The sequence below is a fragment of the Tamandua tetradactyla genome, chromosome 10 (assembly GCF_023851605.1).
Source record: "Tamandua tetradactyla isolate mTamTet1 chromosome 10, mTamTet1.pri, whole genome shotgun sequence".
In the NCBI taxonomy this organism is placed as follows: Eukaryota; Metazoa; Chordata; class Mammalia; order Pilosa; family Myrmecophagidae; genus Tamandua; species Tamandua tetradactyla.
In genome coordinates, this window is record NC_135336.1 from 56371620 (window position 1) to 56393758 (window position 22139).

A 22139-nucleotide genomic window follows, 5' to 3' on the forward strand; every position below is an offset into this window, starting at 1 on the left:
CACTAATATGGGGTAGGGAGATGGAACTATCTGATATTCTGGAGAGGCTGGACTAGGTTTCAGGACTTGTCTGGACCAGGGACCCATCTGGAGGTTGTAGGTTTCTGGAAAATTACTCTAGTGCCTGGAACCCTTAGGGAATCTTATATATTGCCCTAGTGTTCTTAAGGATTGGCTTGAATGGTTCTGGTTGGGGGTTGGCAGGTTATGATAGGTAGCAAGGTCTACCTGAAGCTTGTGTAAGAGCCACCTCCAGAATAGCATTTTGACTCTATTTTTGAACTCTCTCTGCCGCTGATACTTTATTACACATCTTTTCCCCTTTTGGTCAGGATGTAATTGTTGATTCCATGGTACCAGATCTGGATTCATCCTTGGGAGTCATCTTCTACATTGCCAGGGAGACTTTCACCCCTGGATGTCATGTCCCATGTAATGGGGAGGGCAATGATTTCACTTGCAGAGTTGGGCTTAGAGATATGGAGGCACTTCTGAGCAACAACAGATGTCCCTCCAGAAGTAATTCTTAGGGCTTCTCTGCTACCTATATAAGCTTCACAAGAGTAAGCCTCATGATTGAGGGTATGGCCTATTAATTTGGATATCTCTAAAGTTTGACACAGTATCAGGGGATTCCCTGATGATAAGGTTTAATGGTTCCATATTCTTTCTCCCTCTCTCAGGGAGCTTTGCCAATACTTTTTGATTATCTGCTTAATAAACTCTAGGATGTTTCCAGGAATTACCATAATCTATACAGGATTAAAGGACCTCTTTCTTATTCTGTGCTTCCTGTGTTTCAGTTGTTCAAATAAGCTATACAGATAAGTTGAATTAGTTTATTTATGCACTACAGAAAATTTCAGTTCCAGATCAAACAAACTTTTCTTCCATTGGTCTCAAAGAGTATGTGTGGTTCTAAAATATAGACACTGTCTTCCTTACTCCTGTGTTCTGAATTACTTTAACCCTAACCTGTTCAGCTTTGTTCTTATCTCTAAATATCAGGTTACATATATAAAACAGCTTTTCAAGATCCAGAAAAAATAATCACCATTCTGGACTTAATGTGTCTGTTCTACAAGCTTACAATCTAGGCCCCTGTTTTCTTGTAAGCATGTTCCAAAGATGACCATACCATTTTTTTGTTTGTTTGTTTGTTTCTGGCTTATTTTGTCTCATCAAATGTCCCACATGTTCATTCACATCATTGCATGTCTCACGACATTGTTCCTTTCTATAGCAGCACAACTTTTATTCTTAAGTATACCCCATCATTCGCCAGTCTACTTCTCCATCAGTGCATCCTTCAGCCACTTGCATTCATCGGGCATCATGAAGAAGGCCCAAAGTCCACAGTCCATCAACATTCTCAATTTTAGATAATTTCATTGTTCCCAAGAGACAGAAAACCAATAAACACACCCTCGCCAAATAGGAAATTTAAACCTCCTCTTAACTCTTGTCCCTCTCCCCATTATTTACCTCTGTTGTTGCTGCGATAGTGCTGATGGTTTAGTTTTGAACATAGCACATACCATGCAATAGCAGTTTTCCCCCTGTACCCTGGACTTAAACACTCTTTATACAAGAATCCTATCTTTGAAGAAATTCTTGCAAGAACTAATTCATATTTATAGTGTGAATCAGTGGGACATGTAGGGCTATACAACCCCTTTCAATCTTGTGCATCTTCAATATGGTAATATTATTTCTAGATCCACTAGAAAATCACCATCACTCCTATCTATTCCCTTACATTGGAATTCAACCTCATTAGCTAATGGTTCACCCATCTCTAGCTTCTATGTATCTCCAAGTCCCCTATATTCTGTATTATAAGCCTCTGATTATACCTTTATGCTAGTCACAAAAGTGGAATCGTACAGTATCTACCTTTTGTGTCTGGCTAATTTCACTCATCATTATGTACTCAAGGCTCATCCATGCCCAATTATTGAAAAGACTATTTCGTCCTTGTTCAGAGGATTTGGGGGCCTTGTCAAAAATCAGTTGACCATAGATTTGGTGGTCTATTTCTGCACTCTAGATACAATTCCACTGGTCAGTGCTTCTGTCTTTGTGCCAGTACCATGTTGTTTTGACCACTGTGGCTTTATAATAGGTTTCAAAGTCAGAGAGTGTTTATCCTCCCACTTTTTCTTTTTTTGTTGGATGCTTTTAGCTATTTGGGGTCTCTTTCCCTTCCAGATGAATTTGATAGTTAGTTTTTCCAAATCTTCAAAGCAGGTTTTGGAATTTTTATTGGTATTGTGTTGAATCTGTAGATCAGTTTGGGGAGAATTGACATCTTAACTATGTTTAGCCTTCTGATCCATGAGCAGGGAGTGTCTTTCCACCTACTTAGATCTCCTTTGATTTCTTTTAGCAATTTTATGTAATTTATGTGTACAAGTCCTTTATGTCCCTATTTAAGTTCATTCTTAAGTATTTGATTCTTTTAGTTGCTATTTTGAATGGAATTTTTTCCTCATTGACTCCTCAGTTAGGTCATTGCTTGTGTATAGAAATGTTACTGATTTTTGCACATCAATTTTATATCCTGCCACCTTGCTGAATTGGTTTATTAGATCAAGTAACTTTTCTATAGATTTCTCAGAATCTTCCAAGTATAGTAAATAATGAAGTTTTACTTCTTGCTTTCCAATTTGGATGCCTTCTATTTCTTTGTCTTGCCTTATTGCTCTAGCTAGAACTTCTAGCATAATGTTGAATAATAGTGGTGACAGTGGGTGTCTTTGTCTTGCACCTGATCTTAGGGGGAAAGGTTTCAGTCTGTTTCCACTGAGTACAATTCTGACTATTGGTTTTTCATATATTCCCTTTATCATATTGAGGTAGTTACCTTTGATTCCTATTTTTGGAGTGTTTTTATCAGAAAAAGATACTGAATTTTGTGAAATGCTTTTTCAGCATCGATCGAGATGATCATGTGATGTTTCCCTTTCAATTTGTTAATGTGCTGTATTACATTAATTGGTTTTCCCATGTTGAACCATCCTTGCATTCCTGGTATAAACCCCACTTGGTCATAGTGTATAATTCTTTTAATGTGCTTTTGGATTCAATTTGCTACTATTTTATTGAGAATTTTTGCATCTATGTTCATTAAGGAGATTGGCCTGCAGTTTTCCTTTCTTATAGCATCTTTATCTGGTTTGGGTAATAAAATGTTATCTGCTTCACAAAATGGGTTAGTTTTTCCTGAGTTTTTTGGAAAAGTTTGAGCAGGATTTTGTTAGTTCTTTCTGGAATGTCTGATAAAATTCCCCTGTGAAGCCATCTGGCCCTGGGGTTTTCTATGTAGGATGATTTTTAATGACTGATCGAATCTCTTTTCTTGTGATTAGTTTGTTGAAATCTTCTGTTTCTTCCTGAGTCAGTGTAGCTTGTTGGTGTGTCTCCAGGAATTTGTCCATTTCTTTGATGTTGTCTAGTTTGTTGGTGTATAGTTGTTCCTAGTATCCTTTTATGATTTGATTTATTTCTTCAGGCTCCGTGGTAATGCACACCTTCTCATTTCTGACTTTGTTTGTTTGCCTCATCTCTCTGTTTTTCTTTGTCAGTCTTGCTAGTGCTTCATCAATTTTATTGATTTTCTCAAAGAACCAATCTTTGGTTTTATTGATTCTTTCTATTGTTCTTTTGTCCTCCCATTCATTTATCTCTGCTTTAATCTTTGTTATTTCTCTTCTCCTATTTGCTTTGGGGTTAGCTTGCTATTCTTTCACAAGATCCTCTAGGTGTGCTGTTAAGGCCTCAATTTTTGCTCTTTCTTATTTTTTAATTTAGACATTTGGGGCAGTAAATTTCCCTCTCAGCACAGCCTTTGCCATATCCCATGAGTTCTGATAAGTTGTATTCTCATTTTCATTCATCTCCAGATAGCCACTGATTTCTCTAGGAATTTCTTCTTTGACCCACTGGCTGTTTAAGAGTGCATTATTTAATCTCCATATGTTTGTGAATGTTCTCACTCTGGTGGTTATTGAGATCCAGCTTCATCCCATTTTGTTCAGAGAAAGTTCTTTGAATAATTTTGTTGTTTTTAAATTTATAAAGATCTGTTTTGTGCCCAAGCATATGATCTATCCTGGATAATGTTCCATGAGTGCTAGAGAATTATATATAGCTTTGTGCTTTGGGATGCAATGACCTGTATATGCCTATTAGGTTTAATTCATTTATCAAGTTATTTAACTTCTCTATTTCCTTGTTGATCTTCTGCCTTGTTGTTCTATTTATACAGGAGAGTGGTTTATTGAAGGCTCTCACAATTATTGTTGAAACATCTATTGCTCCCTTCAGTTTTGTCAATGTCTGTCTCATGTACTTTGAAGCTCCTTGACTGGGAGCATAAACATTTATGATTGTTATATCTTCTTGGTGAATTGACCTTTTAATTAGTATATAGTGTCCTTCCTTGCCACTTATGATGTCTTTACATTTAAAGTCTACTTTGTCCAATATTAGTATAGTTAATTCTTCTTTCTTTTGGTTACAACTTGTGTAGAAAATCTTTTTCCATTCTTTCACTTTCAATCTGTTTGTATCCTCATGTCTAAGATGAGTCTCTTGTAAACAGCATATAGCTAGATCATGTTTCTTCATCCATTCTGCCAACCTGTATCTTTTAATTGGTAAGTCTAGTCCATTAACACTCAAAGTTATTATTGAAATGGTGTTTCTTGATTCCATCATCTTATCTTTTTTTTTATTTGCCAGATCTACATATTTTTTTCCCTCTTTCTCTTTATATTCTTTAAATTACCCTTAATGATACTCTTCAATTCTGTGCCCTCCGGCAATCTCCCTCCCCTGTCATTTTTTTTTTCAGCTGGCAGAACTCCTTTTAGTATTTCTTGTAGGACCAGTCTCATGTTGACAAATTCTTTCAGGGTTTCTTTTTTGTGAAAACTTTAATCTCTCCCTAATTATGAAGGACAATTTGTCTGGGTACAGAATTCTTGGCTGGAAGTCTTTTTCTTTCAGGATCTTGAATATATCATACCACTGCTTTTTCACTTCCAGGGTGCTAATTGAGTAATCTGAACTCAGTCTTATTTGGTTTCCCTTGTATGTAGTAGATTGTTTTTCTCTTGCCACTTTTAGGATTTTCTCCTTCTCTTCAACATTTGACAGATTGATTAGTATGTGTCTTGTGGAAGACCTCTTTGGATTTGTTCTGCTTGGAGTTTGTTGGGTTTCTTTGACTTATATATTTATGTCCTTTATGAAGGTTGGGAAGTTTTTCCCCATTATATCCTCAACTACTCTTCCTAGCCCTTTATTCCACTCTTCTCCTTCTGGGACACCAATGATTCTTATATTTGTGCATTTTCTATCATTTCCCTGACACCCACTTCAAATTTTTTCATCTTTTCTGCCATTTGCTGTTTGAAGTCAGTTATCCTGTCCTCTATATCACTTATTCTTTCTTCTGTCTCTTCATATCTGGTGTTGTGTGCCTCTAGTGTGTTTTTTATTTGGTCAACAGAGCCTTTAATCTCTGTAATATCTGCCATTTTTTCTATTTATTCTTTCAAATTCCTCTTTGTGCTCTTCTATTGTCTTCTCATTCTCCTTTATGTCATTTGCTATCCCACTTATTTTATTAAGTAGAGTTATATTAACGTCTTTGATTACTTGTTCCAATGTCTGTGTCTCCTCTGGTGTTTTAATTTGGTCATTAGACAGGGTTATATCTGTCTGCATTGTGATATGCTTAGTGATCTTCTGCTGCTTTTGTGGCATGTAAATATCTTGATTGATTTACTAAGGGAGTTAATGTCTTTCAGTAATCTAAGGCCTTGTGTTTGCGGGATGGTTGTACAGCAGGGAGTAGGGCACAGGGTGGAGCACTCAGTGTGGTGATTTGCTTCTGGGCAGGTATGGGTGCAGGTTGGGGATGTTTTGCTGATGCTTGTGAACATGGTTACCCAGTGGCCAGGGAGGATGTAGCTGTGTAGGTGCACTCATCTGGATGATGTAACCCTAGTGTGTGCTAGTCTAAGGCATGGGGCCCTTTGTGCACATGCGTAGAGCTGTGGCAAGAGGTCAGCATTATGCCTTTGTGGATTAGCGGTAGCTGTGACCAGGCCTCAATGGTTGATGCATTCTCAGAGCTGGAAAATGAGGCTGAGGTCTGTGTGCATGCATGGTTCTAGGACTGCTGTAAAGTGTGGTTCCCAGAGCTAAATGACGTGATTAGGGGTCCGTGCCCATGCATGGGCCTGAGAGTGTCATAAAGGGATGCACTGCGCTCAGGGAATGGGAGTGAGGCTATGCGACACCATGGGTGGTAGTTGGGGGGGCGTGCAGGAGTAGCCTAGATATGGAGGTTAGTGCCTGAAACCTTCATGTGCTGGGTGACAGCCTGCAGGGAACAGGGAGGGAGAGGTAGCACTCGGGAGGTATGTAGGAGAGGTGGGTTGGGTTGCACTTGGGGTGGGGGTGGGGGTCAGGCACGTGCACTGGGGGCTGATGGGTTGGGTGCCTGGAGCCCAGGGAATGGGAGTGGGTGATGGGGTTCTGGTGTATGGGTTGTGGAGTGAGTTGCCAGTCACAGGGCTGTGCTGGTGAGGGTAGAGCACAGAAGGAAGGCAGCCTGGCTTACTTCCTAATCCTGCATTCCTGTCCATGCACTTTGTGGACTCAGGCGGCTCTGCACCTCCGTGTTTCCATGCCAGGCTCCAGCTTTCTGCCTCTCAGTTCCTTGGCCTCTGCAACCAGGGCTGCCACATGTGGTGCACAAGCTCTTCCAGGTCAGCTGCACTCCCAAATTGCCATCTCAGTCGCCCTCCTGTCCCTTCTCTAACTTTTCTGTGGGACAGGGCTAATATTGAGCTACCATAGTCGGTCATCTTCCCAGAAGTCCCAAATATACTCTTATATATACCTAAGAACTTATCCCTAAAAACTTTCTGTATTAATGTGTGTTTCTACTGTTAAGGGAAAAAAATATTGAAACTAGGCTTTAAAGCACTTTTTTTCTTTAAATTCTTTAGAAACGAAGATGATATCTTAACTTTAAATTATTCCTTCTAAGTTTTTCAGTGCATAGTCCTTTTCTTATCTTGATAGCATATCCTTACTTAGAAAATTTTTGCTGACTACATGAATGAGTGAATGAATGGTGGAGAAAAGCCATTTAATGACACACTAATTATTCCACCTATTTATGACTCCAAATTAAAACAATTTTTTTTCTGATAGAATTCCTGGAAGTGATCATACCTGGCAGTTAATTAAGGGAGTACATGCTGTTACTATAAGGAAGGGGCTGTTTAGGACTGAGATTTGCAAAGGAAATACTTGACAAAAATGTAAAGTCACAATCATTAAGCAGTACTTTAAATACACATTTTCTTGTAGGTTATACTCATAGTTTACATAAGGAAATGAAAGATACAATTGTATTCGTACCGAGATATTCTTAATTTATTTTTAGTTATCAGAGAGGATACTTTGACAGGATACACTAGGAACCAGGGAATGACTAATAACCTGAGGCAATATACCAAACAATAACCTATGTTTTTTGTTTCTTTGTTTCCTTTTCTCCAGGCGATCCCAGTGTGCCTTCCTTTGGACCTTGGCAAAAATTACGAATTACTTTACTTAGCAGAGCAGTTTGTAGGAGTTGTTTTGTATTTAAAATTTCGTTTGCCAGAAATTACCAGGTGAGGAACCAATGTCAATGATAACTTCTAGAGGTTAAGTAGGTAAGGACAGAAGAAAGGAAGTAGCTGAAACGATTTAAAATGTATGAAATTATACTGTCTAATAGGTAATTAAGGTATATTAGTAATCAGATGATTTAGGGAATCCTACAGTTAATTGTTTCCTTCCCACATATAATTTTCATGGCAGAACTTTTTTTGGGTCATTCTAACCTGACCTTCCCCAATAAGCATTTCATCTTACTCCATGCTTCTTCTTTTTCTAGTGGATACATATTTACTAAGAAGCTGGGAAAGCAGATTTCATTCCTTTTTATCATGTTATGAAAAATAAGCACTGAGAAAATAGTCAAAGTATTGCTTTTAATTTTGTTTGTTTGATTGCTTAATCCTATCTGATTAAGCCCACATGGGCAGGCACCCAGAAACGAACCCGGGTCTCTGGCATGGAAGGTGAGAACTTTTCCCGCCCAAAGTATTGTTTTTAGAATATAGTTTATTTAAAAATATTATGGAAAATAATTAGTAAGATTGATAAATTTATTATTAAAATTGCTTAAATGGTATTTTAAAGAAATGCATCATATAATTTTGGATTGACTACCTGAGTACTTTATCTGTTATTTTGTAGCTAGGTTGGGAAGGAGTACCTGCTTATGTTTTTGAATCATGATTGTAATTTTCTCAGAGCCATAATTGTTTGAACTAGAAAAAAGAAATTGTTATTTGTTTGGAAAAATGTGAAGAAAACAAATGTGAGACTGATTATGGAGTCACAAATTTTAAAATATATTAATAAAAGAAGCATACATCTCTATAATTTAATTTATTTTATATATATATACTGGTTATTTATTAAATAATTCAACTGAATTAATAGTTGCCTTATCATTAAGCAACATTGAAAGTTATTCTGATTGACTTATGTAATTGTGTTCCTTCAATATTCCCTTTCCTCCTAAATGTGGTTTCTCTAGCAATACATCTCAGAGCTAAATATTTTTTCTAATCATGCAGAATGGAAACACTTGTTTGCTATGAAAATATTGAGAATTAGAGAAAAAAATAATTCCCTTATGCCTTTAGTCACTTCTGACAATTCATAATAGATTGATTCCTAGTATTGATTCAGAAGTGGTGAAATACTTGTTTTTATTATTTTACATTTTATTGAAGTATTTTATGCATAAATATGTGTATGTATATCCATAATACATATAGAAACATAAACCTGTATTCCAGTTTGCTAGCTACCAGAATGCAATATACCTGAAATGGTATGGCTTTTAAAAAGATCAATTTAATAAATTACTAGTTTACAGTTCTAAGGCCATGAAAATGTCCAAATTAAAGCAAGTCTTTAAAAATGTCCATATTAAGACTTTCACTCAGAAAAGGCTAAGGTCTCTGGCTGTGTGGGCTTTCCTCATAGATCTTGTTCTTAACCTTTCTCCAAAATGCATCCTGTTTTAAAGGATTCCAGTAAACTAATCAAGACCCACCTGGAATAGGTGGAGTAACATCTCCCTAATGAAAGGTTAATACCCACAATTGGGTGAGTCACATCTCCATGGAGATAACCTAATCAAGTTCCAACATACAGTACTGAATAGGGTTTGAAAGGAACATTGCTTCCATAAAACTGGATCAGGATTAAAACATGGCTTTTCTAGGGTACATAATCCTTTCAAGCCAGCACAACCTGTCATAAATACAGAGCTAGGTGAATTTTTATAAAATGCACCCAGGTAACGAGCACAAAAAATAGCCAGAGCTTTTCTTTTTTTCTGATTTTGCAAATTCCTTCACTTCTGTTTTCCATGATTAAATGCTACCCTTACCCAAAGTTTAACAAATTCATTGTTTTCTCATACTATAATACTTGTGAAAAAGAATGAACTGCTCTCCAATGTAATGAATCAACATGTTGATGAATTCCAGAAAGACAATATGCAGAAAATGACTCTTTAAATGATCAGTTTAGCATGATTTTGCAAAAAGAAGGATGTTATCTTCATAATAAGATCTTCTGAAAGATCCTGAGCATACACAGGTTTGCCTTTTGGCAAGATAATATATGCTTCACATTAGTAAGGTGTTTATGAAAGAGAATAAAAGTCCCTATTTCTGGTAAACTGACTATTTTGTTTATTTCTTTGTTTTGTTTTTACAGAACTTTTATTTTGAGATTTTAAATCTTTTATTCTTTAATGCAGTGCATGATTACATTAATTTTTTCATCATACAGCTGTGTATTTATCATCCCAATTGACCTTTTCTTTTTTGTGTGAAAAATAACATATATATATAAAAGCAATAAATTTCAAAGCACATTGCAACAATTAGTTTTAGAACAGATTTCAGCATTTAGTATGGGTTACAATTCCACAATTTTAGGTTTTTACTTCTATCTGCTTTAAGATACTTGTGACTAAAAGAAATATCAATATAATGATTCAACAACACACTCATATGTTAAATCCTACCTTTTCTGTACAAATCCACCATCAACTTTGTTCATTATCCAACTCTTTAAGGGTATTTGAGCTGTGCCCATTCAAGCTTTTTCATGTCAATACTATAGGATAGGGGGATGGAACTAGTTGATGTACTGGAGAGGCTGACCCCTCTGCATTTCAGGGCTTATCTGGTCCAGGGATCCATATGGATTTTGTAAGTTTCTGAAAAGTCACCCTAGTGCATGGGACCTTTGTAGAATCTTATATAATGCCTGTCATGATCAGGTTCATGTGTCAACTTGGCCAAGTGGTGGCACCCGTTTTTCTGGTTGGGCAAGTGCTGGCCTGTCTGTTGCAATGACAACATTTCATAGAATTAAATCATGATCACGTCAGCAGCAGCCACAGCTGATTCCATTTGTAATCAGCCAAGGGGTGTGTCTTCTGCAATGAGTGATGCTTAATCTAATCACTGGAAGCCTTTTAAGGAGGATTCAGAAGAGACAGGCTTTCTTCCTGCTATGGCCAGCAGGCCTCTCCTGTGGAGTTCATCCAGATGCTACATCAGAATTGTTGGCTTCACAGCCTATCCTGCAGATTTTGGACTCTGCATTCCCACAATTGCATGAGACACTTTTATAAATTTTATATTTGTGAGTGTTTCCCATTGATTCTGTTTCTCTAGAGAACCCTAACTAATACAACTTGGTACCAGGAGTGGTTCTTAAGAAACAGAATCTTAAAAATGGGTTTTTATGAATGGTTTTCTACTCTGACTGGACTCAAAGGCACTAAGGACTCTGATTCCCATAATCAGAATGATATTCCCAATCCATGGAGTGAGGTGGCAAAACAGATAGTCAAAATATCACATTCGATTCTCCTAATGCTTCGCTTGTATGAAGTCAGGCTCTGGGGGATAATGTTTTTGACACCTTTACGGAGTTTTGTGGAAATAAGAGGTATAGAGATGTTGGCTGGTTGTTGTTAGATACACGGGCTACATTAAGGAGTGAAAGGGATGGGCTTAAGGCTTCAAACGAGAAGCTTAATTGCCGTCTGACAGATGTAGAAGTTTCTGTGAGTATTCTGAAGGAAAATCTCATTTCCTAGAGCTGTAGACTTGAGATCTCTGAAAATCAGGCTCAGAATCTTATTGTTAGAGTAAGCAACTTTACAACATAAATTGAAATCTCAATGTTGCATGGTGTTTGCTGTTAAAGTGAGGGCATTGATTGGAAAGGAGAGGGACGCTAAAAATGGGATGGTGACATATGGATTGATAAATGATGTTGAAGGTGAGGTTGAAACTCTAGGTCATTCTGAGTCTTCTCTAGATAACCCTGTAATAGTCTGCCTTGAGGGTATAGCTGACCCACCTCCAGCTTGCCTTGAGGAGTTGGCTGTTCAACCTCCTCCTGAAGGTATCAGCCCTAGAGTGATTAATCCTGTTTCACCAGATGAAACTGCAAATGAAGGCCCTGAAACAAATGGCTTGGAAGATGTTTCTAATTCTTTTCTTGACCCACCCCCATCACCTCTCATTTCTTCCAGACCTATAACTAGACTAATGTCCCAACAGGCCCCTAAAGGTGAGGTACAAAGTATCACACAGGAGGAGGTACATTACACTCCAAAAGAACTGTGTGAGTTTTCCAATTTTATATAGACAGAAATCTCAGGGGATTTTAAGGGTGTGGGATAATTGTGGGAGAAATATAAGGCTGGATCAGGCTGAATTTATTGATATCGGCCCACTAAGCAGAGATTCTGCATTCAGTGTGATAGCTCGAGCAGTTAGAAAAGGTATTGACAATTTATTTGGATGGTTGGTTGAAACATGGATCAAAAGGTGGCCGACATTACCTAAGGTTGAAATGCCAGAACTGCCCAGGTACAATGTAGATGAGGGGATCCAGAGTCTTAGAGAGATTGGAATGTTAGAGTGGATTTATCATGCAAAGCCTGCTCTTACACCCCAGGAATGTCTGGAGGGCACACCTTTTACCAGAACTGTGAGAAATAAAGTTGTGAGACTAACTTCATCATCCCAGAAATGCTCTGTAGTTGCGCTTTTCTGTAGGTCAGATATTACTGTAGAAACTGCTGTCACTGAGCTGGAATCCTTAAATACTAGGGGATGACTGGATCCTGAGTTGGGAGAATCCAGGTGGCAGCACTTAATCGCCACTGCGATTAATAGCACTTAATAGATGTGGCTATTACAATAGACAGCAAACTCAAAGCAGGAGTCAAAATTATATGACTGGCAGAGATTTTTGCCATTGGCTAGTATATCATGGGGTACCAAGGAATACAAAAGAAGGGTAGTTTACTAAATTCTTGTTCGAGCTGTATAAACAAAAGAGTTCTAGGTCAAGTGAACAGAAGTGTAACCTGAATTACAAAAACACAGAGTATGGCCCCTTAATCAATTTCCAGACTTGAGACAGTTAACAGACCCAGAGCCCCTTGAATGAAGGGGAGGCCAGGTCCCTTTGGAGGAGAACGCTGTTACACTGGCACAAATTTATACTGTTAATCTTCCTTCAAGCCTTCCCCAAGGAGACCAACAGCATTTTACCAGGGTAACTGTGCATTGGGGAAAAGGAAATGGTCAGATATTTTGGGGATTATTAGACACTGGTTCAGAAGTGACATTAATTCCAGGGGACCCAAAACATCACTCTGGTCCACCAGTCAAAGTGGGGGCTTATGGGGGCCAGGTGATCAATGGAGGTTTAGCTCAGGTCCATCTCACAGTGGGTTCAATTGGCCCCCAGACCCATTCTGTAGTTATTTCCCCAGTTCCAGAATGTGTAATTGGTATAGACATACTGAGCACTAGCAGAATCCCCGCATTGGCTCTCTAACTCATGCAGTGAGGGCTATTATGGTGGAAAAGGCCAAGTAGAAGCCATTATAACTTCCCCTACCTAGTAAAATAGTAAATCCAAAGCAATACCGGATTCCTGGAGGGATTGCAGGGATTACTGCCACTCTTAAGGACTTGATGGATGCAGGAGTGGTGATTCCCACCACATCCCTGTTCAACTCTCCTATTTGGCCTGTGCAGAAAACAGATGGGTCTTGGAGGAAGACAGTGGATTATTGTAAGCTCAACCAGGTGGTAACTCCAATTGCAGCTGCTATTCCAGATGTGGTATCATTGCTTGAGCAAATCAGTACATCCCTTGGTACCTGGTATGCAGCTATTGATCTGGCAAATGCTTTTTTCTCAATAGCTATTAGTAAGGACCACCAGAAACAGTTTGCTTTCAGCTGGCAGGTCAGCAATATACTTTCACTGTCCTACCTCAGGGTTATATCAGCTCTCCAGCACTATGTCATAATCTTGTCCACAGGGATCTTGATCGTTTCTCCCTCCCACAAGACATCACACTGATCCATTATATTGATGATATCATGTTGATGGGACCTAGTGAGCAAGAAGTAGCAACTACTCTAGATTTACTGGTAAGGCATTTGTGTATCAGAGGATGGGAGATAAATCCAGCAAAAATACAGGGGCCTTTCTCCTCAGTGAAATTTCTAGGTGTCCAGTGGTGTGGGGCATGTCAAGATATCCCTTCCTAGGTGAAAGATAAGTTGCTGCATCTGGCTCCTCCTATGACCAAAAAAGAGGCACAATGCCTAGTTGGTCTTTTTGGATTTGGCAAGAACATATTCCTCATTTGGGTGTGCTACTCCAGCCCATTTATTGAGTGACCAGAAAAGCTGCTAATTTTGAGTGGGGATCTGAACAAGAGGAGGCTCTGCGACAGGTCCAGGCTGCTGTACAAGCTGCTATGCCACTTGGGCCATATGATCCAGCAGATCCAATGGTGCTGGAGTGTCAGTGGCAAATAGAGATGCTGTTTGGCCTCTTTGTCAGGCCCCTATAGGAGAATCACAATGCAGACCCTTAGGATTTTGGAGCAAAGCTTCACCATCTGCTGCAGATAACTGCTCTCCTTTTGAGAAACAACTCTTGGCTTGTGTTCTAGTTTGCTAGCTGCAGGAATGCAACACACCAGAGATGGATTGGCTTTTAATAAAGGGGGATTTATTTTGTTAGTTCTTCAGAGGAAAGGCAGCTAACTTTCCACTGAGGTTCTTTCTTATGTGGGAAGGCACAGGATGATCTCTGCTGGCCTCCTCTCCAGGACCCTGGGCTTCAACAACTTTCCCGGGGGTGATTTCTTTCTGCATCTCCAAAGGCCTGGGCTGAGCTGCGAGTGCTGAGATGAGGAATGCCGAGCTGCTTAGGCTGTGCAACTTTGTGATCGCTCATTTAAGCACCAGCCAATTAAGTCAAAGTTATTCATTGCAGCAGGCCTACCTCCTAACCGACTGCAGATGTAATTAGCAACAGATGAGGTTCACGTACCATTGGCTTATGTCTGCAGCAGCAAAACTAGGTACATTCACCTGGCCAAGTTGACAACTGAATCTAACTACCAAAGCCTGTTACTGGGCCCTAGTAGAGACTGAACGCTTAACCAAGTTACGGTGAGACCTGAGTTGTCTTATCATGAGCTGGGTGTTGTCTGGCCAACCAAGCCATAAAGTTGGGTGTGTGCAGCAGGACTCTATTGTAAAATGGAAGTGGTACATATGAGATATGGCCAGAGCAGTTCCTGAAGGCACAAGTAAGTTACATGAGGAAGTGGACCAAATGCCCATGGTCTCCACTCCAGCCACATTACCTTCTCTTTCCCAAACCAGAGCCATGGCCTCTTGGGGAGTTCCTTACAGTGAATGGACTGAGCAGGAGAAAACTTGGGCCTGGTATAGAGATGGTTCAGCATGATATGCAGGTACCACCTGAAATTTGACAGCTGCAGCACACTAACCCCTTTCTGGGGTGTCTTTGAAGGACAGTGTGGTGAGGGGAAATCCTCCCAGTGGGCAGACCTTCAAGCAGTGCAACTGGTTGTTCATTTTGCTTGGAAGGAGAACTGACCAGAGGTGCATTTGTATACTGACTCATGGGCTATTGCTAATGGTTTGGCTGGGTGGTCAGGGACTTGGAAAGACCATAATTGGAAAATTGGTGACATACTTCTTCTGTGGAAGAAGTATGTGGATAGACCTTTCTTAGTGGGCTAAAAACATGAACAAATTTGTGTCCCATGTGAATATACACCAGAGGGTGACTTCAGCAGAGGAAGGTCTTAATAATCAAGTAGATAAGATGACCCTTCGTGGATACCAGTCAGCATCTTTCCCCAGCAACTCCTATCATTGCCCAATGGGCTCATGAACAAAGTGGTCATAGTGGTAGTGATGGAGGTTATGCATGGACTTAGCAACATGGACTTTCACTCACCAATGCTGACTTGGCTATAGCCACTGCTGAGTGCCCAATCTGCCAGCAGCAGAGACCCACACTCAACCCCCAATATGGCACCATTCCCCAAGGTAACCAGCCAGCTACTTGATGGCAGGTTGATTACATTGGACCACTCCCTTTATGGAAGGGGCAGTGATTTGTTTAAAGTGGAATAGGCACAAACTCTGCATGCAATACTTCTGCCAAAATTACCATCCATGGGCTCACAGAGTGCCTTATCCATCATCATGGCATTCCACCTAGCATTGATTTTGATCAAGGAACACTCTTCTCAGCAAATGAATTGTGGGAATGGGCACATGCTCATGGAATTCTCTGATCTTACCATGTTCCCCATCATCTAGAAGCAGCTGGATTGATAGAAGGATGGAATGGCCTTTTGAAAACTCAATTATGATGCTAACTAGATTTCAATACCTTGAAGTGCTGGGGTAATATTCTCAGTGTTCTCCAGGAAACTGTATATGTTCTGAATCAGTATCCGCTGAATGGTGCTATTTCTCCCGTAGCCAGGATCCATGGGTCCAGGAACCATGGTGTGGAAATGGGAATGGCACCACTCATTATTACTCCTAGTGATCCACTAGGAAAATTTTTGCTTCCTGTCCCTGCCACCCTGAGCTCTGCTGGTCTATAGGTTTTAGTTCCAAAAGGGGGAGTGCTTCCACCAGGAGAAACAGCAGTGATTCCATTGAACTGGAATCTAAGACTGCCACACTTTGGGCTACTCATGCCCCTGGACCAACAAGCCATGAAGGGGATTGCATTATTGGCTGGGGTAACTGATCCTGACTATCAGGGGGAAATAGTTTGCAACTACACAATGGAGGTAAAGAAGAGTTTCTTGGAATATAGGAGATCCCCTAGGGCATCTTTTAGTACTACCATGCCCTGTGATTAAAATCAATGGAAAACTCTAACAACCCAATCCAGGCAGGACTACCAATGGCTCTGAAACTTCAGGAATTAAGGTTTCGGTCACCCTAGCAGGCAAAGAACCACGGCTAGCTGAAGTGCTTGCTGAGGGTAAAGGGAACATGGAATGGGTAGTGGAAGAAGGTAGTGATAAATATGAACTATGACCATGTGGTTAGTTACAGAAATGAGGACTGTAATGCTGTTTTGTTCCTGTTATACTATTTAAGTTGTAAGATATCAAGTTTAAGAATGAATGTTGCCCAAGGACTTGCACCGTATTGTGGAGAGATTTACTGTGTTTCCAGTTATATGCAGGACAGTTGAGTATTGTTAGGTGAAAGAAAAAAAAGTGCATTTTATTGTTTTTTCTTTAGAAATTAGATATGGTTTAAGGTGGTATGTATAGCTGCCAAGTTGACAAAGGGCGGACTGTCATGGTTAGGTTCATGTATCAACTTGGCCAAGTGGTGGTACCTGTTTGTCTGGTTGAGCAAGTGCTGGCCTTGTCTGTTGCAATGAGGACATTTCATAGAATTAGATCATGATCACGTCAGCTGCATCCACAGCTGATTACATTTGTAATCAGCCAAGGGGAGTGTCTTCTGCAATGAGTGATGCTTAATCTAATCACTGGAAGCCTTTTAAAGAGGATTCAGAAGAGACAGGGTCTCTTCCTGCTTCGGCCAGCAAGCCTCTCCTGTGGAGTTTGTCCAGACCATCCATTGGAATTGTTGGCTTCACAGCCTGTCCTGAGGATTTTGGAATCTGTGTTCCCACGGTTATGAGACACTTTTATAAATTTTATATTTGCGAGTGTTTCCTGTTGATTCTGTTTCTCTAGAGAACCCTAACTAAAACAATGCCCAAGGTGTTCTTTAAGATTGGCAGGAATTACTTTGTTTGGGATTTGGCAAGGTACAACAGGTAGTCATGCTAATTAAAGTTTGCATAAGAGTGACCTCCAGAGTAGTCTTTTTTTAAAAATTTCTTTATTGTATATTATGACATATATACAAAGCAAAGAAATGAAAAAGCTGTACTTTTCAAAGCACTCCTCAACAAGTGGTTGCAGGACAGAACCACGATTTTCTCATGGGCAGTCATAGATCCTTTCACATTTTCCTGCTAGCTGCTCCAGAATTTAGGAGGCTAGAGGGCTTAATTTTTTTTTTTTATCAGCACAATCAACTTTTTTCCTTCTTTTTTTCTGAAAAATAGCATATATATATACAAAAAAGCTATAAATTCCAAAGCACAGCACCACAATTAGTTGTAGAACATATTTCAGAGTTTGCATGGGTTACATTTTCAGTTTAGATTTTTCTTCTACTGTTCTAAAATACTGGAGACTAAAAGAGTTATCAATTTAATGATTAAGCATTCATATTCATTTGTTAAATCCTATCTTCTCTGTATAACTCCACCATCACCTTTGATCTTTCCATACCTGTCTTTAGGGATGTTTAGTCTATGGCAACTCTAAATTTTTGATATTGGAAGTGTCTATCACTAAAATTCGTAGGAATATGGAAGTATTTGATGCTCTGGAGAGGCTGGGCTAGGTTTCAGGACTTCTCTGGACCAGGGATCCGTCTAGAGGTTGTAGTTTCTGGAAAGTTACTCTAGTGCATGGAACCCTTGTGGAATCTTTTTTTTTAAAACCTTTTTTTATTGCATTGTATAACATATATACAAAGTGTGTACAAGTCCTTTACATCCCTAGTTAAGTTCATTCCTAAGTACTTGATTCTTTCAGTTACTATTTTGAAAGGATTTTTTTCCTTAACTGACTCTTCTGCTAGCTCATTGCTTGTGTATGGAAATGTTACTGATTTTTGCATATTAATTTTATATCCTGCCACCTTGCTGAATTGGTTTATTAGCTCAGGTAACTTTGCTGTAGATATCAGGATCTTCCAAGTAGAGTATCATATCATCTGCAAATAATGATAATTTTACTTCTTCCTTTCCAACTTGGAAACCTTTTATTTGAATTTCTTTGTCCTGCCTGTTTGCTCTAGCTAGGACTTCTAGCACAATGTTGAATAATAATGGTGACTGTGGGAATCTTTTTCTTGTACCTGATCTGAGGGGAAAAGATTTCAGTCTCTCTTCATTGAGTACAATGCTGGCTATCAGTTTTTCATGTGTTCCCTTTATCATGTTGAGGTAGTTACCTTTGATTCCTATCTTTTGGAGTATTTCTATCAGAAAAGGATGCTGAATTTTGTTGAATGCTTTTCAGCATCAATTGAGATGATCATGTGACTTTTCCCTTTCAACTTGTTAATGTGCTGTATTATATTAATTGAGTTTCTTGCATTGAACCATCCTTGCATTCCTGGTATAAACCCCACTTGGTCATGGTGCATAATTCTTTTAACACGCTGTTGGATTCGATTTGCTACTATTTTATTGAGAATTTTGCATCTATGTTCATTAGGGTTTTCCTTTCTTATGGCATCTTTACCTGGTTTCGATGTTAAAATGATATTAGCTTCATAAAATGAGTTAGTTATAGTTCCTATTTCCTGAACTTTTTGGAAAAGTTTGAGCAGGATTTTGTTAATTCTTTCTGGGATGTTTGATAAAATTAACCTGTGAAGCCATCTGGCCCTAGATTTTTCTTTGTAGGAAGATTCTTGATGACTGATTGAATCTCGATACTTGTGATTGGTTTGTTGAGATCTATTTTGTTCTGAGTCAGTATAACTTGTCCATTTCATCTAAGTTGTCTAGCTTATTGGCATATGGTTGTTCATATTATCCTCTTATGATTTGTTTTAGTTCTTTGGGGTTTGTGATAACAAACCCCTTCTCATTTCTGATTTTGTTTATTTGCATCCTCTCTCTTTTTTTGTCAGTTTTGCTAGAGGTTCATCAATTTTATTGATTTTCTCAAAGAACCAACCTTTGGTTTTATTGATTCTTTCTATTGTTCTTTAGTTCTCCCATTCATTTATCTCTGCTTTGTTATTTCTCTTCTCTTATTTGCTTTGGGGTTAGTTTGCTGTTCTTTCTCAAGTTCCTCCAGGTGTGCTGTTAAGTCTTCAATTTTTTCTCTTTCTTGTTTTTTATTATAGGCATTTAGGGCAATAAATTTCCCTCTCAGCACAGCCTTTGCCACATCCCATAAGTTCTGATAAGTTGTATTATCATTTTCATTCATCTCTAGATAACCACTGAATTCCCTAGCAATTTCTTCTTTGACCCACTGGTTGTTTAAGAGTGTGTTCTTTAATCTCCATATATTTGTGAATGTTCTTGCTCTTTGGTAGTTATTGATATCCAACTTCATCACCTTGTGATCAGAGAAAGTGCTTTGAATAATTTCAGTGTTTTTAAATTTATAAAGACCTGTTTTGTGCCCCAGCATACGATCTATCCTGGAGAATGTTCCGTGAACACTAGAGAAGAATGTATAACTTTGTACTTTGGGTTGCAATGACTTATATATGTCTGTTAGGTCTAATTCATTTACCAAGTTATTTAATTTCTCTATTTCCTTGTTTATATTCTGCCTGGTTGTTCTATCTATAGAGGAGAGTGGTCTATTAAAGTCTCCTACTATTATTGTTAAAATATCTATTGCTCCCTTCAGTTTTGCCAATGTCTGTCTCATCTACTTTGGAGCTCCTTGATTGGGAGCATAAACATTTATGATTGTTATATCTTCTGGTGATTGACCTTGTAATTAGTATATAGTGTCCTTATTTGCCTCTGATGATGCCTTCACATTTAAAGTCTACTTTGCCTGATATTAGTATAACTACTCCTGCTTTCTTTTGGTTACAACTTATGTGGAAAATCTTTCTCCGTCCTTTCACTTTCAATCTATTTGTATCCTCATGTCTAAGACAAGTCTCTTGTAAGGAGCACATAGCTGGATTATGTTTCTTCATCCATTCTGCCAACCTGTATCTTTTAATTGGTAAATCTAGTCCATTAACTTCAAAGTTATTACTGAAAATGCATTTCTTGATTGCACCACCTTATCTTTTTTATTTTACTTGACAGATCTATATATTATTTTCCCTTTTTCTCTTTGTATTCTTTAAATTGTGCTTAGTGGTACTCTTCAATTCTGTGCTCTCTTCCAGACCTCCTTCTCCCATCTTTTTATTTCAGCAGACAAAACTCCTTTAATATTTCTTTTAGGGCTGGTCTCTTGTTGACAGATTCTTTCAGGGCTTCTTTTTTTGTGAAAAATTTAATCTCTCCCTCAGTTTTGAAGGACAGTTTGTCTGGGTACAGAATTCTTGGCTGGAAGTCTTTCTCTTTTAGGATCTTGAATATATCACACCACTGACTTTTTGCCTCCAGGGTGCTAGTTGAGTAGTCTGAACTCAGTTTTATTTGGTTTCCCTTGTATGTAGTAGATTGTTTTTCTCTTGCCACTTTTAGGATTTTCTCCTTCTCTTCAACATTTGACAGATTGATTAGTATGTGTCTTGTGGAAGGCCTCTTTAAATTTATTCTGTTTGGAGGTTGATGGGCTTCTTTGTATATTTGTCCCTTATGAGGGTTGGGAAGTTTTCCCCCATTATATCCTCAACTACTCTTCCTAGCCCTTTATTCCTCTCTTCTTCTTCTGGGACACCAATAATTCTTATATTTGTGCACTTTGTTTTTTCTATCATTTCCCTGACACCCAGTTAAAATTTTTCCATCTTTTCTGCCATTTGCTGTTTGAAGTCAGTTATCCTGTCCTCTATATCACTTAGTCTTCCTTCTGTCTCTTCAAATCTGGTGTTCTGTGCCTCTTGTATGTTTTTTATTTGGTTAACAGAGTCTATAATCTCTGTGATATCTGGTATTTTTCTATTTATTCTTTCTAATTCCTCTTTATGCTCTTCTACTGTCTTCTTGATATCCTTTATGTCGTTTTCCTATCTCACTTATTTTATTAAGTAGAATTGTATGAATATCTTTGATTAGTTGTTCCAACATCTGTGTCTCTTCTAGTGTTTTAATTTGGTCATTAGGCATGACTATTTCTGTCTGCATTGTGACATGCTTAGTGATCTTCTACTGTCTTCATGGCATGTAAATATCTTGATTGATTTACTTTGGCAGTTGATTTCTTTCAGTAGTCTAAGGCCTTGTGTTTGCAGGATGGTTGTACAGCAGGGTGCAGGGCACAGGGTGGGGTACTAAGTGCAGTGATTTTCATTAGGGCAGGTATAGGTGCAGGTTGAGGATGTTATGCTGATGCTTGTGAATATGGGCTCCCCATGGCCTAAGACACATAACTACGTGGGTGCACTGGTGTTGGGGGAATAATCCTGTTGTGCTCTGGTCTAAGTCATGGGGCCCTTTGTGTGCATGTGTAGAGCTGTGGCAGCAGGTCAGCATTATGCCTTCATGGAATTGGGCAGATGTGACCCGGCTGCACAGGTCAGCACTTTCACAGAGCTGGGAAGTGTTTCTGAGGGCCATGTGCATGCACGGTTCTTGGACTCCTGTAAAGTGCAGTTCCTAGACCTGAATGACTTGGGTACCATGCACATGCATTTGCCTGAGAGTACTGTAAACAGATGCTCAGCACTCAGACGGGGCAGAGTGAGGCTGTGTGACACCATGGGTTGTGGGGGCAGGGGTAGCCTGGGTATGGAGGTTAGTGCCCACAGCCTTTATGCACTGGCAACAGCCTGCAGGGAACAGGGTGGGGGAGGTAGTGCTCAGGATGGGTGCAGGAGAGGT

General features: G+C 39.1%; 1 protein-coding gene across 2 annotated transcripts in view; it reads left to right on the forward strand.

Annotated features, from left to right (window-relative positions):
* The window catches only part of PROS1 (protein S), a 123756-nt gene that overhangs the window by 81222 nt on the left and 20395 nt on the right, over positions 1 to 22139 (forward strand). For both annotated transcript variants that reach the window (XM_077118654.1, XM_077118653.1), the window contains exon 9: positions 7588 to 7703. In XM_077118654.1, coding sequence (XP_076974769.1) covers positions 7588 to 7703 — 116 coding nt within the window. The remainder of the gene's footprint in view (positions 1 to 7587; positions 7704 to 22139) is intronic.